Source organism: Thunnus thynnus, chromosome 18, assembly GCF_963924715.1.
Source record: "Thunnus thynnus chromosome 18, fThuThy2.1, whole genome shotgun sequence".
NCBI classification, from domain to species: domain Eukaryota; kingdom Metazoa; phylum Chordata; class Actinopteri; order Scombriformes; family Scombridae; genus Thunnus; species Thunnus thynnus.
Genome location: NC_089534.1, coordinates 3,458,831 through 3,474,142, shown reverse-complemented (window position 1 = coordinate 3,474,142; position 15,312 = coordinate 3,458,831). Strand labels below are relative to the sequence as shown.

The 15,312-nt window shown below is 37.2% G+C and overlaps 1 protein-coding gene across 1 annotated transcript; it reads left to right on the top strand.

The window, feature by feature from the left end:
• Positions 1 to 3,067: 3,067 nt before the first annotated feature.
• smpdl3a (sphingomyelin phosphodiesterase acid like 3A) lies at positions 3,068 to 14,558 on the top strand. Its single transcript, XM_067572428.1, has 8 exons — positions 3,068 to 3,261; positions 4,237 to 4,450; positions 8,454 to 8,598; positions 9,182 to 9,278; positions 10,218 to 10,381; positions 10,644 to 10,824; positions 12,008 to 12,132; positions 13,015 to 14,558. The coding sequence occupies exons 1-8, from the start codon at positions 3,156 to 3,158 to the stop codon at positions 13,315 to 13,317; spliced, it is 1,335 nt and encodes a 444-aa protein (XP_067428529.1). The 5' UTR covers positions 3,068 to 3,155; the 3' UTR covers positions 13,318 to 14,558.
• The last annotated feature ends 754 nt before the right edge of the window (positions 14,559 to 15,312 follow it).

Here is a 15,312-nt window from a genome sequence, read left to right as displayed (position 1 = left end):
TGTTTGTCTCTTTTCTGATCTTTGTCAGGTGTAATAATGGAGCTGTTATTCTTTATGCTGCATGAAAGAACAAATATTCTTATAACCATCAAACATTAAATCATTATCCGGTCCAAACCCTGACTTTACTGGAGTAAAAAAAACAATGTAATCTTCAAACTTGGTGACATAACAAGACAATTTTCTTGAACAGAGAGGAGCAACTGCACCAATATGTCAAATTATTCACTTAGAGTGAGCAATTTGTCTTTGGTTGCTAGATTTTAAAGTGGTGATGAACCTACAGAGAATTATCAGTGACTCTGCAGCTCCTCTCAGCTTTACGGAGCTTTATAGTGAGTCTCAGCTCATTGTTTAGTTGCAACTTTAGCGCTCTCATAGCGTCGTTTACAGAGAAAAACCTCTAAAAAGCTGCTGTACACTACCTGCTCTACACCAAACGGCAAACAGACACAGTTAGCTGTAGACTAGCTGGTGAACATAGTGGAGCATTCAGCAGCTACAGAGCCAGATATTTCCCTCAGGAGTTGGTAGAGAGCAAAAACAGAGCTAAAAGAGAGTGAATATTGGACTTACTAAAGTTCAACATATCAACTTAAAAGGCGAAATGTCTTGTTTCCGCTGCCCCCAAGTGGCCAAAAACAATATATTAATGCATTAAAACCTCAAATGACTCTTAAGTCCTGGCCACCATGCAACCAATTTCAATAAATGTATTAATAAAGATGAATTCAAGGTCATCGTTGGGTTATGAAACATGATGTCAGCCAACGGGGGTCTCTCAGCTCTAGCGGCTGCAATTTAATGTGACGTGTGATCGGCCCACTACTGCAGCAGCTACAACCCATGTGGTGATAATACTTTTGTGTTACAGTTATTTTAAAAATATTTCAATAATTTGAACACTTTCAAAATGTATTCATGTATTCAACTCATTTGGATGGGGAGGAGTGGTGGCATTTTACGCGAATGAATGCTTCCATTCACATGATGGGTATCAAATGAAGTACTCTGTTGGTATCGGTATCACTTTAAGGGCACTGGTATTGGCACTGGTATCGTCATTTTTGTAAATGATACCCAGACCTACTCACTTCCTTACTAAAAGTTGCTCTCAGCAGCTTTGTGAATAGCTTTTAAAAGGAAACTCTTAGTTAGGAAATTTAAGCCATTTAGGAGGACTGCTGGTGGTAAATACAGACCCTGACCCTTTAAGTCTGTGGTTCAAGTCTGACACAAGTGAACCCTGCAGATCCGAGGGATCGTAGGGATTAAGGGGACAGGAAATTTAAAAAAATACAATAAAATAAACATTTCTGTGACAACATGTTGATTTTTTTAAGATTCATAAATCATGTCTGCACTAACGCCATCGCCTATAATGACACATACTGTAGACTTGCCTCATTTTAAAAGATCACACAAGCCAAAAAGGTTGGGAGCAGCTGCTTTAAATACTATTAGAGTTTTTAAATTGTGTGAGATTTGAAATGTTTACCTCTCTACATGTATCTGATGACTCTCTGAAGGATGAGGAAGAGTTAGACTGAGGTTGCGTTCACATGTGGGATGCTGCTATAGTTTCCAAACACATGGCTCACCTGTCAACATCACACACAGATAAGTAGAAAAATAAGATGATAAAATATACTTTAATGTATATCTTGGGCTCAAGTGTTGCATACAGTTGCATATAAACAAATACAAGTTACACACAAAATACTGTAGGTACATTAACTCCATATGTAAAGACACCAGTGGTGGTACTCAGATCCTTTAAAAAGTAGAAATACCACAATGTAAAAATATTCCATTACAAGTCAAAGTTGTACATTTACAAGTACTTTACCATGTAAATCTACTTAATGTATTAAAAGTAAAAGTATATGACTATATTAAATACATTTAATAAAGTACATTATTAATACTGATGTATCAGTGCATAAGAATAAAAAACATACATTTGGACTCATTTTCCAGAATTTTTCTCTTATCTTTGTGTTTTTGTGAAATATTGGAGCTTTTCCTCTTTGGGTTTTATTTATTTGAAACAAAGGAACTAATAACTCAGAGACATCTGAAACATGACAAGGAAACACACAACTACACACTGATTTCATGTGAAGTTTGGGAACTGCTGGTTTAATCTTAAATAGTGCAGAGTAATTTAGAAGTTTATCTTATTTCATGTCAAATGTCAATCTGAAAAGTAAAGCTAAAGCTGTCAGACAAATGTAGTGGAGTTTAAAGTATAATATCTCCCTCTGAGATGTAGAGGAGTAGAACTACACAGTAGCAGAAACTTTTAATACTCAAGTACCTCAAAACTGTACTTAAGTACAGTACGTGAGTAAATGTACTTACTTACTGTTACTTCCCACCACTGACAGTCACATACAAAATACACTATTGTACCCCTGGTACGTACAGTTTAGTCTATTCCTTAAATAATAGAACACAATGAGCATATTTAAAAGAATAAAAACAATAAAAATGTTAAAACACAGATGTGCAGAGTAGGCAAAGTCCATATTCTTTTTGTATATTGTGAACTTTGTTTATACACACACACACACACACACACACACACACACACACACACACACACATATATAGATAGATATATACAGCAATGAGGAATGCAAATGGTTGCACTTTATTTTGATCTATTGTATTTGTAAATTCCATAAATGTGTTGTACTATTACACAGCCTATAATATCATCACCTTACTGTTACTACTGGTACATTCATTCATTTGTAAGCAGCATCTGTCTGTGAAGTAGCTCATACATTATACTATTATAAGATCATCACATGTTTTGTATGAAAGCTTAATTTACTTAATGTAGAATAAAAAGAACAACGTTTCTTCTGAGTTGCTGTAAAAGTATAAAGTGGTATGAAATGGAAATATGCAAGTACAAGTACCTCAGTGTTGTACATAAGTGCATTTTCTGAGTAAATATATTTCTATGGAACAAACTCCCCGCCTCCCTCCGTCCCTCCTCCTCCTCCTCCTCCCTCTGTGCTTCACAACACTGCGAGTCACATGACCAGCTGACCATTGTACTTCCTGTTTATTTCACAGGAGAATGGCCTGCCGTGGTCAGCTACATATATGTTGGGGTGTGTGATACAGTGTTTACTGTCTGTATGAACACACACATCATGGTGCAGCTGCGGTGTTTTGTGGTGCTGCTGTGCTGCGCGGCTCCGCTGGCGGCGGCTCCCACAGGAGGCGCCTACCTGCCGGGCACAGGTGAGTCAAACCTCCGGGATCTCCCGCTTAAAAAAGACAATTCTGTTGAATGTCAAGCGGATCGGATCGGCCTCCTGTCACCACTGTCAGAACTACAAGGGGAACATGTATAGTGTGAGTTAATACTGGTGGTTTATCTGCTTTCACTAAACAGTGAGAGTCAACTCTAATAGGATCGATATTTTCTAACAACGTGCTGCTGATTGGTTCATGTTTATCACGCCGAATTCACCCAAAGACATGGTGGATTTGTATTAGGTTGTCAAACTTTCTTTGAAAGTTTTTCTTTGTTTGCTGATGATCTAAAACTTGGGAATTGACGGATTTTTGAACGGAGTTCAGCCAGAAACGTCTTTCCTGAGAATCACAGTCTCCTGTATACATGGGTCTAATGGTGATGATGGTTTCTTTTATTTTCTTTTATTAGTTCATTAAAAACACAAAGGCAACAGTAAGATTAAAAAGGTGTTTTAATGGTTTTAATGTCTTAACTTCAGCAAACAGGAAAAAACATCAAAGATAGGCCTAAGCATTTTAAAAGCATAAAAATAAACTAAATGCAAACAGGAAAACTATCACGAAAAGAAACTTACCATCTAAATTATACAGTGGACGGTGCTGTATCATTCTATATATGATACATTTAACCCTTTAGTCTCAAATAGCCTAACTAAAAAGCGCTATTTAATTGAATAATTTGATCAATATTTTATTTATGTATTTCAAAAATGTCTTGAATTTAATTTGGGATATAAAGGCAAAATATAGTCTTATGGGCAGTTGTATTTTTGCATTTGTGTGACATGAAATACACACATTTTCTCTAAATGTGCAGATTCTCCACCTATGCACAGATACATTTAGTTGTAGTCGTGTGTATCTGACTAAAAACACATATTAGACCTTTTTTTCCACTTCTTAGTCATTTAGCTGTCATTCCTCTCTGTAAACATTTCATACCTTCTTCTCATTCAGGCAGGTTTTGGCACATCACCGACCTCCACCTGGACCCCACCTACCACCTGGCCCAAGATCCCACCAAGGTGTGCTTCTCCTCCAAAGGAGCCCCCGCCACCCACGCCGGCGTGTACGGGGACTTCCTGTGTGACTCCCCATACAGCCTCATCCAGTCAGCCTTCAAACACATGGCAGAGCTCACGCAGCCGCAGGACTTCATCATATGGACCGGGTCAGTGATGAGGGGAAGGGATAATGATGGAGGAAGATGTTATGTTCTTCTCCTTCTTTGGCTTCTTTTGCTGCCAAAAGTCGTGGCCAAATACTGAATAACGAGACGTTTGTCGCAAGAAAATAATCAGTGATGTGCCGAATCAGCTCATAAAATCAGTGCTGGCAGCTTTACAGTAGTTTCACATCCTGTTTTCTTATAGCAGTTCTGTTGTTCTCTTTGTACATGTGTGTGTGTGTGTGTGTGTGTGTGTGTGTGTGTGTGTGTGTGTGTGTGTGTGTGTGTCTGTCCTGTACCTCTTTGTCAAAGCCACTTTGAGGTTTTTGACATTTAGATGGAGGACATTTCTGTGAAATGAGGTTATTCTTGATGGTTCCTCACTTCCTCATGGGAATATTGTAGGGTTGTTCGTTTTTATCCATGCTGGTGTCAGTGCTCTTAAGACAGTTGGTTGGTTGATCCAGACGGAAGTATCTTATAAAATATTTGATATATATTTTTGTACCGACATTGGTGGTCCCTTGATGTTTCATCAAGCGCCACCAACAGGTCAAAGTTTGAAATTTCCAGTAAAGTATCTCCACATCTACTAAATGAATAACCATCAAAGTTGATACAGACATTCATGTCCCCCACTGGATGAATTATTATCACTTTGGTGATCACCTGACTTTTCATGTAGCACCACCATAAGGTCAAATTTACAAGTTGTCCAACTTTGGTTTTTGACCAAATGCTGCAAAACTAATGACATCTCCAACCTCAGCTGTATAATATTAGTATCAGAGCTGCAACGATTAGTCGATTAATTGAATAGCTGCCAAATATTTTGATAAATGATAAATCATTTCAGTTTTAAGAAAAAAAATCTCTGATTCCAGCTTCTTAAATGTGAATTTTCTGGTGGCTTTAGTCCTTTATGACAGCAATCTGAATATCGAAGACGTCATCTTGGGCTCTGTGATTGACATTTTTTACCATTTTCTGACATTCTCTGAACCAAACAACTAATCAGTTAATTGAGAAAATAATCAACAGATTAATCAATAATAATGGATAATGAAAACAATTGTTAGCTCCCAAGTTAGCATGGATCCAAACTAAGATTGTGAACATTTTCTGTGTTTACAACCTTAGTTTGGCATCATACCTGCTAACTGCTATGAGCATGTTAGCATACAGAGATTAGCATTTAGCTCAAAACAATGCTCCGACTCAGCAGCCTCACAAAGCCGCTAGCATGGCTGTTGACTCTTAAATTGTGTTCAGATTAAATGTAAGACACATTTTTGGTCTTTGCTTTATTTGCACAAATTTGACTGCTGGAGTGTTTTTGTTTTATTGAGTTTATTCGCCCCAAACAGCCAATGTAGCAGCTGCACAGATGTTAGCTGCAGGTAGTTACAGCATACAAAACCAACATTTTTGCAATGTTTTTTGATGTGCGTGTTCATGTATCAACTCATTTGAACTTTTTGCTCAAGTTGAAACATTTTCAACATGGAGGGACTCCCATTCCCTTCAGTTCATTCATGCCACCCAGGACAAACTCACAGCTCTTTGAGTCCACTTGTTTCTTCGCACTGCCTCTAAAATTCACATCTGAACACACCTTAAGTCTCAGTATATGAGATTAGGGGATGAGGTGATGAATTTGTTTGTTTTAGGAGACTGAATGTATGTAATAGTCACTGAGGTTCAGTAAAGCACAGTACAGTACTGTGTGTTTTTTGTGAGTATCAGCAAGCAGAAGTGTCACTTCCCTCTTTTAAGTCTGCTGAGCATGATAACTTCATGATTTCAGTTTACTTTATAGTCATCCTTGTGGTTTTTGGGTTAATATCCAATGGATCTTACCCATGAAATGTTCATAATAACAGAATTGTCTTAATTTGTATATGCACAATCTCAGAAGTTAGTGGGCGTATGGCTGTAACTAATGATTGTTCCCACTATTGATTAATTGTTGCTATTAACTGTTAAGTATATGAATGGCAGGGAGTAGATTGCATCGTTGCTGCAGTACCAGAAATGAGTGAGTTCTGCTCTTTAGAAGCAGTCTGCTAATGATGATTTCGGTAAGGAATTGATAAAATAAGTCTTATAATTCTGGATTTGATGCTCTGCCTTTAATCATACTTGAAGTTCTTTGTATATTTTAGTACTTAGCAGGTTGCCATCATTAGAGATGGAGTGGGCACAAGACCGACAGTCACAAGTGAATAAAGTCCTGAGGACTCACTTGATCACTGAATCACCAGGTCTTGAAAGACGAGTAAGAGTTATCCACTTGCCTTTAAAGAGTTGCTACATTCTCTGTGGGAAGTGGAAACTATAATGTTCATTACTGTGTAAGTGTAATCGTAGCTGTAAGCATCAGTCGCAGCAGTGGTACTTCTATACAGCTCTCTATTAATCTGAAGCTAATCAGCTAAGCCAGGAATTCACAGGCTTATTAAATGTGGTTAGAAGAACGCCTTGCCACTTAAAACTTGAAAAGACTCCCTGGGGGAGAAGATTAAGTTGCTGTGCAAGCAGATTTTTGCTTGCACAGTAAGTAAGTTATTCTATTGTTATTGGGTTTTGTAGCACGAGTTTGCCTTTAGACTTAAAGGGGAAGTCCATTGTGGAGGGGAATTCACATCATGTCTGTAATATTGGACAGTTCAGCTCTACCGAGAGTATAAAAAAACTGTCTACAACTGTGATTTTATGAACAGGAAATACAGTGGTGTTAAAAAATCAGGGTTTCCCTGGTTTCTACTGGTACAGCTGACTTGTGGTGGAGTAACTAAGCTACTCTGTGACTATAACCTATGAGTTACTGCTGTTTCTCTACCTTCACAGTCACGTATAAAGGAATAATCTGACAATTTGGAAAATACACTTATATTTGGATGAGAAGATTGATATCACTCTCCTGTTTGTGTGTTAAGTATTGTTAGTAGCTGTTTTTACATTTCTGGTTGTGTACAGATGAGCTTTAGAGGTGTTGGTAGACGTATTTTTGAACTTTGGACAGAGCCAGGTTAGATGTTTCCCTCTGTACACACAGGCATGAAAGATTTATCTTCCTCTCATCTGACTCTCGGCAAGAAAGCAAACAAGTGTACTTCCCAAAATCTGAAACTATGCAAAGCAGCTATAAAATGCACTGAGTTTGCATTAACATTATGCTAGTTTCAGATGTTAACCCCTTCTCTTACACTCTCTTGTTATTAAGCAGCATGTTGTCCATGTCCTTCTTCTACTCGTTTATTTGTATCTTTTTTAACTGTTTTAGGTGTTTCGAAAAACAAATAAAGGCAGACAGTTGTAGAGTGAAGCAGAGAAAACCATGAAAACAACAAAAGCTGCTCAGATCATGATGTAATTAGCAAGTCAATTACTGCAAGTGAATAGAAATACAGTAAAATTAACAACTGGAACAAGAATTTAGAACATTCATTGTACTGTAAATGCCATTCACCTGCAGCTAGTCACTACCTCCTACTACTAAAACAACTGCATTGTCTTGATTCTGAAGGTATTAAAATAAACGTACAATATTCATACTATTTACCTACAGTATGTGGTTAAATTTGCTTGGGTTGGTAATATTGCATCTTTTTTCTCTTCTCCCCCAGACTCTTGGCAAAAAAGCAAACAAGTGTACTTCCCAAAATCTGAAACTATGCAAAGCAGCTATAAAATGCACTGAGTTTGCATTAACATTATGCTAGTTTCAGATGTTAACCCCTTCTCTTACACTCTCTTGTTATTAAGCAGCATGTGAATAGAAATACAGTAAAATTAACAACTGGAACAAGAATTTAGAACATTCATTGTACTGTAAATGCCATTCACCTGCAGCTAGTCACTACCTCCTACTACTAAGACAACTGCATTGTCTTGATTCTGAAGGTATTAAAATAAACGTACAATATTCATTCTATTTACCTACAGTATGTGGTTAAATTTGCTTGGGTTGGTAATATTGCATCTTTTTTCTCTTCTCCCCCAGTGACAGTCCACCACATGTGCCTGTGGATGAGCTTTCTACAGAAACAGTGATCCAGGTCATCAGTAATATGACTCAGAGCATCAGACAACACTTTCCAAACATGACTGTCTATCCGGCTCTGGGAAACCATGACTACTGGCCACAGGTACTTTCCTCACATACTGTTACAACAGCATGCAGTGTCTCAAGCTTTGCTGAAGAAAAGGATGACGTATACGTAAGACAAATGACTGTAGGGTGTAGCACATGATATGACAGCTTGACCTTAGCATGACTCTTTACTGCCGTCTTTTACAGGAATAAGGGACGGAGGGAAGCTTTTCTTATACACAGACTCTCAGTCACAAACAGTTTGACATATTCAGGTGGTTGGGTGACATTTTGTAACAATATTCATGAATATACTATATTAATAGTATTTGAGATATACTGTATATGAGATTGTTATTTTTGCTGAGCCTGTAAATGCAGCATTTGATCATATGACATTAATACCAAAAATAAAAATACTGACTAGTGGTTGTTTGAATAGAGCCTCAGTCATGATGGTGGATGACACCAACTAAATGACTTACTTTAATGAAATAGCAATATTTGTAAACTGATATCAGTCAAACTCTAATATAAAGTAGATTGCTCTAATTTTGAAACGATTGAATATTAAGAACGCATTATAATTCTGGGAATTTATCTGAGACACAGTTACATATTTGAACCGTTGCTTTTAGGACCAGATGATGACCTCCACTAATGCCATCTACAAGGCTGCTGCCCAGCTGTGGGCACCCTGGCTGCAGACTGAAGCTCTGCTCACGCTTTCACAAGGTGATGTGTTACTATGTCAGCTACCAGCAGTGTCAGGGTGCTTCTGTCAAATTAGTTTAAAGGGGACATATCATGCACATTTCCAGCTCTATATTTATATTCTAGCTTATGGCCATGCGTGACATAATCACAAGGAGGAAGTAGAGGTAACTTTGCAAATGAAGCCTTCAGAGCAGGCTGAAGCCCTGGCTTTTGACTTGAAGGGAGCATTTTTACATGCATTGACTGCAAGTTTTAGAACTTTTACCATGTTTAACATAGACATCTGACATCATAACAAAATATAAATAAAAGAAAACCACAAAAAAAGCATAATATGTGCCCTTTAAGCCTCCTAAACTTTGCCACATTGCAGCTGTATTATTTAAAAAATGTGACTGATTACTGTGATTCCAAAATTACGTGACATACAGGATATACAGTATATTAGTACAGACTTCTGCAAACTGTGAAATTCCAGCATCAAGAAATGAGGAAGGGGGAAAACCAGTCATGTTGCTGATTTTGCGTATGAATTACTATTCATAATAGAACACATTCAGTACAACATCGAACTTTGATGCAAATGGGTTAATTAGTATATTTGTGACATGTAGAGTCATTAACATAAGGCAAGTTGTAGCATATCCTGACACTTGTCAGTTTTATCTTTGTTTAACTTGGTATAACTTTCATGATTGGTACTTTGTCAGGTTTGAGCTGTATGCTAATGTTAGCATGTTAGGCCTACAAATAGTATACATTTATACAAATAGTATACATAAGAACTGTTGTTTGTTAGCATGTTGATATTTAGCATGTAACATTTACCATCTTAGGTATTCAGTATGTTGGTGTAATATTCTAATGCTTAGCATGTAGCATGTTGTGCTGACATAATCTAAGGTTATCATCATGTCAGCATCAAGCTTTATATTGTGCTGTGTTCTATATCTACAGGCGGTTTCTACTCTCAGCTGGTAAAACCTGGTTTGCGGGTAGTTAGTCTCAATACGATCCTCTACTACAGTCCTAATAAAGTCACAGTTAACATGACTGACCCTGCTGGACAGTTTGAATGGCTGGAGAAAACTCTGGAGAGTGCTGCTCAGAGCCTGGAGAAGGTATCAAAATTTCTGTCTTTATGTCCTAAATCCTGACCTTTGACTTGCCTTAAAGTGCTGCATGTGTCAGTATATCATTGTCAAATAAATGATCATAATTCGAGATCTTTAAACAATAGTTTTTTTCTCACATATAAATCAAAAGGCTAAGTAAGTGTCCACACCCCTCCACTGTTTGTCATTGTCAGTAATCCTGAAAGTTTTACTTCTGTTTGTCCAAAAGAGCTGCTGAGATTTAAATGTGTCTTACTCTTTGCTCTAGGTCTACATCATAGCCCATGTCCCAGTGGGTTACCTGCCCTTTGCCAGAAACATCACTGCTATGAGAGAGATCCACAACGAGAGGCTGGTCAGCATCTTTAGGGAGTACAATCATGTTGTTGCTGGACATTTCTATGGCCACACCCATCGAGACAGCATCATGGTGCTGCTGGACCAGAAAGGTACAATCACAAGCTGTAATTCTTCAATCCTGTACAAAAATGTGGTTAATGTAACTTTGATCATGTCCAATCAAACTTGATTTTACCATCTGAAGTGGACACAACACTTAAGTAGAAATTATATATCAAAATGGCCTCCTCCAATTACCCTTTCTCTTGCTGTGTCTCTGTGTTATACTCGCAACAAAGAGTAACTATGCTAAGCTATGATAACATGTCCCTGGTGTGACCCTTGTGTAGATACATATGAAACTCTGTCATGGCTCTGGAGAATTTATCTTCAGCTGTTTATGAAGCAAATTTGTGAAAATACAGAATAACACCAAAATAGAATAGATTTACAACCTACAGTGTAAAGTGGGAAGTAAAAAAAAATGTTGCAGAGAAAATCTCCAAGATAATGAATTACAGATAAAGTAAAGACAAAAGCAGGCTTACAATGTAATTGCTAAAAATGCTGCTCTAGCAGTAATCATAAATTTGCATGTCATCTGCATAGCACTGAAAATCAACATCGTAATTACAAATGATACCCCCTAGAATTAACAAATATAAAGTAAAAAGTAGAGGACCTAGATTTGAGCCTTGTGGCACTCCATTTGGACTGTTTAGTTTGGACTGTGACAAAAGCACTGCAGTCTGACTGATAGGAAACAAATGAATTCTGCACCAGTCCAGATGTAAACAGATTAAAAGAGTTTTGTAAAAGAATTCACAGTTTATTTAATATAATTCTCAGTTCTGAGAACATTCATAACTACCGACAGAGCAATTTCAGTAATAGATAACAGATAGATAATTGGTCAAACCCATAGAAGAACTTCTAAAAAAAATTTGGTTTTGTACAAGTAATCTGTCAAATGCACGTTGACTAGCTTTTCCAGATGTACCAGGCAACAACAGCGGGTAAGAAATTGCTTGTGTTAGTCAAATCCAGATTACTTTTTGTTCCTAATCTGGCCGTACTGTAAATTAATCATATTAACAAGATCAACAAAATAGATCTGCTGACAGGCAGTTGAAAACCTTTTTTAATGAAGCTAGATGGAAAGTGATTCAGGACACACATTTACAACCTGAGTACACTCACCATTTTGTCAAATAGAATTATTCTCTATTTTCCTCTTGTATTATTACACACTTTCTCATAGAGATATATAATTCTCACTTGCTTGTTCTGTAGGTAAACCAGTGAATTCTCTTTTTGTGTCACCGGCCGTTACACCAATCAAACATGTTTTGGAGCCCTACTCTAACAACCCAGCTCTCCGCATGTACTTGTACAACACCAAGGACTACGCTATGTTGGTAAGGAGCCTACTGCTACACAACCAGCTTAATGTTTATCACATATCATGTGCTCTCTGTTTAATCAGCATGCAAGCAGTATTAGCCAGGAGGCAAGTTAGCCTGCATTCATGGAATCATGATACTTCTACAGATCTGCCTAGAACCTATGCAGCTTTAATTGGAAAATCTTACAAAAATACAGTGTATAGTTGCACAGAAAAGCTAAGGTACACTGTGTGGCCAAATGTTTGTGGACACCCAAATTTTAGACCCAGTTGTAATTTTTGAACATGTAATTTCAATTTTGTCACCATGGGCATTAATCTGCAGCTAAAACAGCCTCCATTCTTTTGGGAAGGTTTTCTACAAAACCTTTGAACCTGGCTGAGGGGATTTGCTTCCATTCAGCCACAAAATTCACTGGACCAAAGGAGCCAAGCTCAAACCATAGACAATAGCCTGCAACCCAAAGTACACAAAATGAAACTCTCACATACAGAAGACCATCAATTCAACCATTAAAACATTAAGGAGAGCTTATTATCATGTAATCATTTGTTGCATGATAATAAGCGGCAAAGTAAAATCTGAGAGGTGAGGCTACTAGTGAGATCCCAAGAGGTTTCTGTGATTTTTACTTCACAGTTTGAAGAGAAGACAGATGAAAACTGCTTAAGCTAGAAAGTTTATTGACAAATTCAGGTCAAACTAAAAATGTCCTGCACTCAAACACCTACTCTACCTTTTATCTTCCTGATCAAAGATGGATGAAAAAGTCTCTCTTGATGATTAATCACGGTGTCAATCACAACACAAAAACTGTTTTTAGCATTCAAATAGACTCAAAGACGTATTCTTTCTCCTCTCTCTCTCTTTTGGTGCTTTTCTCTTTCTCTGAAGGATATCTGGCAGTACTATTTGAATCTGACGGAAGCCAATGAGAAACAAAGATCTGACTGGAGACTTGAATATATCATGACTGAGGCTTTTGGACTGACTGACCTCCAGCCACAAAGCCTCCTCCAGCTGGGCCTGAGCTTCAGGCTGCCACAGACCAAAGCCTTTGACAAGTATTTCAGTCACTACATGGTCAGCTACAACAGCACCATCACCTGTAAAGGAGACTGTAAGGTCACCCAGGTGTGTTCTGTACTCTACCTAGACCAACTCTCCTACTCCAAATGTGTCGCAAAGGGAGAATGATCACATGAACATGGACCAAAAAGGAAGGATCCTCAAAGGATTCATCTCAACTGTCACATTTAGTTTTTTTTTTTTTATTCTTAAAAGCGATTTATATATTAACTTGAATGCTCGCATCATGTAAAAGTGTTTGCTGTGCACTGATTCTGCTGCTCCCAAATATTAACTGTTTTACTTTTACTCTTTTTTTCAAAGCTGGTTCATCAAGATTTTGCTTTCTGGTATCAAATTGCACAATTCAACATAAACCAACAGTATAGAGAAAATACACAATACACTATAAGAAATATTATAGATATTTTTAATTATATTGAGCTTTACCCCTCAACCATAAAAGTCTGTTTTCAAAAAATGAGAGCATGAATGCTGATTAAAGTGAATGTCATTAGAGTCACATTTACAAGTAGATTTTTTAGTCATATATTTTTAAATTATATATTTTGTTACTTGAATGGAGGTAACATAAAAAGGGAAATAACAGCTTCTAATGCTGCCAAATACTGTGATATCTAAAAAAAGAAAATGCAATTATTCTACATTTTTTTCCAAACTGGTTCTTTATCGGGTGATATTCAATTTTAGATTTTAGTTTTTGGTATCTTTTGGTATATTTTACTTATCCAGATGCAATCTAGACTACAAATAACAACTCCAGAGTATTTTATAAAAATATCATTGCTATCTTAATGGTATTGAGTTGCAGCCCTGCAGATCCAGTCTCTGTTCCCTGGTGTAGACTGTAAGGGAAACTGATTATGCTATAGCTTTTAGCAGGATAAACCTTATTAGAGTACTTCATGAAACAGAGTAAGGTGTACTCTTTAAATAGAAATCTGCTCTACAGAATGAGTTGAAGCTCTTTAACCCATCACACAAGTTTATTCCCTGTATCCCCTGTTGCACTAATGGATTACACTTAATCTCTGGGATGATCTAATTGCTGCCAAATGTTGACCATCACTTGAGCTAATGGTGTTGATTAACTGTGAATACTTCTTGGTATAGAAAGTTGCTCTGGATAAGAGCATCTGATGAATATTAATGTAAATGTTAACGCAACTACCCTCATTATTTACACACATTATATACTAAGAGTTTATCATTGACAAAGGCTTTGGGTAAATATAAAATTCCCAAGAGAAAATGTATAAATTGTACCAGAAATACATTTTGAATGTGTAAAATGTATAAGAATGATAACTTTTGGCAATTTTCTGTTGAACAAATGAAATTGAAACTGTGTTGCGCTCTTGCAAAGAAATGAAATATGAATGGTGCTCATTTTCAGATATTACATATCACAGAGAGCACTGGTGTTAATTCTGCTGTTTATTTTTCTACAAATAAAGATGTTTATTCAAAGAATGTGTTTCAATCACCTTCTCTGTTTCAGAGGCAGGTTATTAGAGCAAGTGTTGCTTTGCAGATTATAAAAAAGAAAATTGCTAAACTTAAAAGCCACACTAATAATGGCATGTGCAGGCCAGTTTGTCTCTGCAGGGGAGGTAAAGGAACAGCGAATAACCTCATCTGACCCTCTCACTTCAATTTCGCTCCCTCCCACCATCGCTCCCCCCCATCTTATTCTTCTCCTGCTCAGACTTTCCAGAAACTCCTCTCGTTTCTCAGCCACCACTTGAAGCATTTGCCCCTCTAACCTCCCAACTCTTTTGTGTCCCTCTGCCCTCCTCCCAAACTGTTGATTACAGCCCTCTTAAAGCTCCACTAGCAGCTCTTTTTTTTGGTGTAAAAATGCATTGATTCAAATCAACAAGAAGCCGTAAACCAACCATATTTTTGCTTTAATTAACGTCTGGCACAAGTACGGTGTCTTTATGGAAATATTCTCCAGAGAAAAAGCAATGTAACAAAAGCTACACATTTTTAACACCTTTATCTCATAACACACATTAATAAGTTGGTATTTACACTACATAAAAAATACTTAAATCCTTCAGAATTACCTGAATTGCCAAAACTGTAAAGATAATTGAA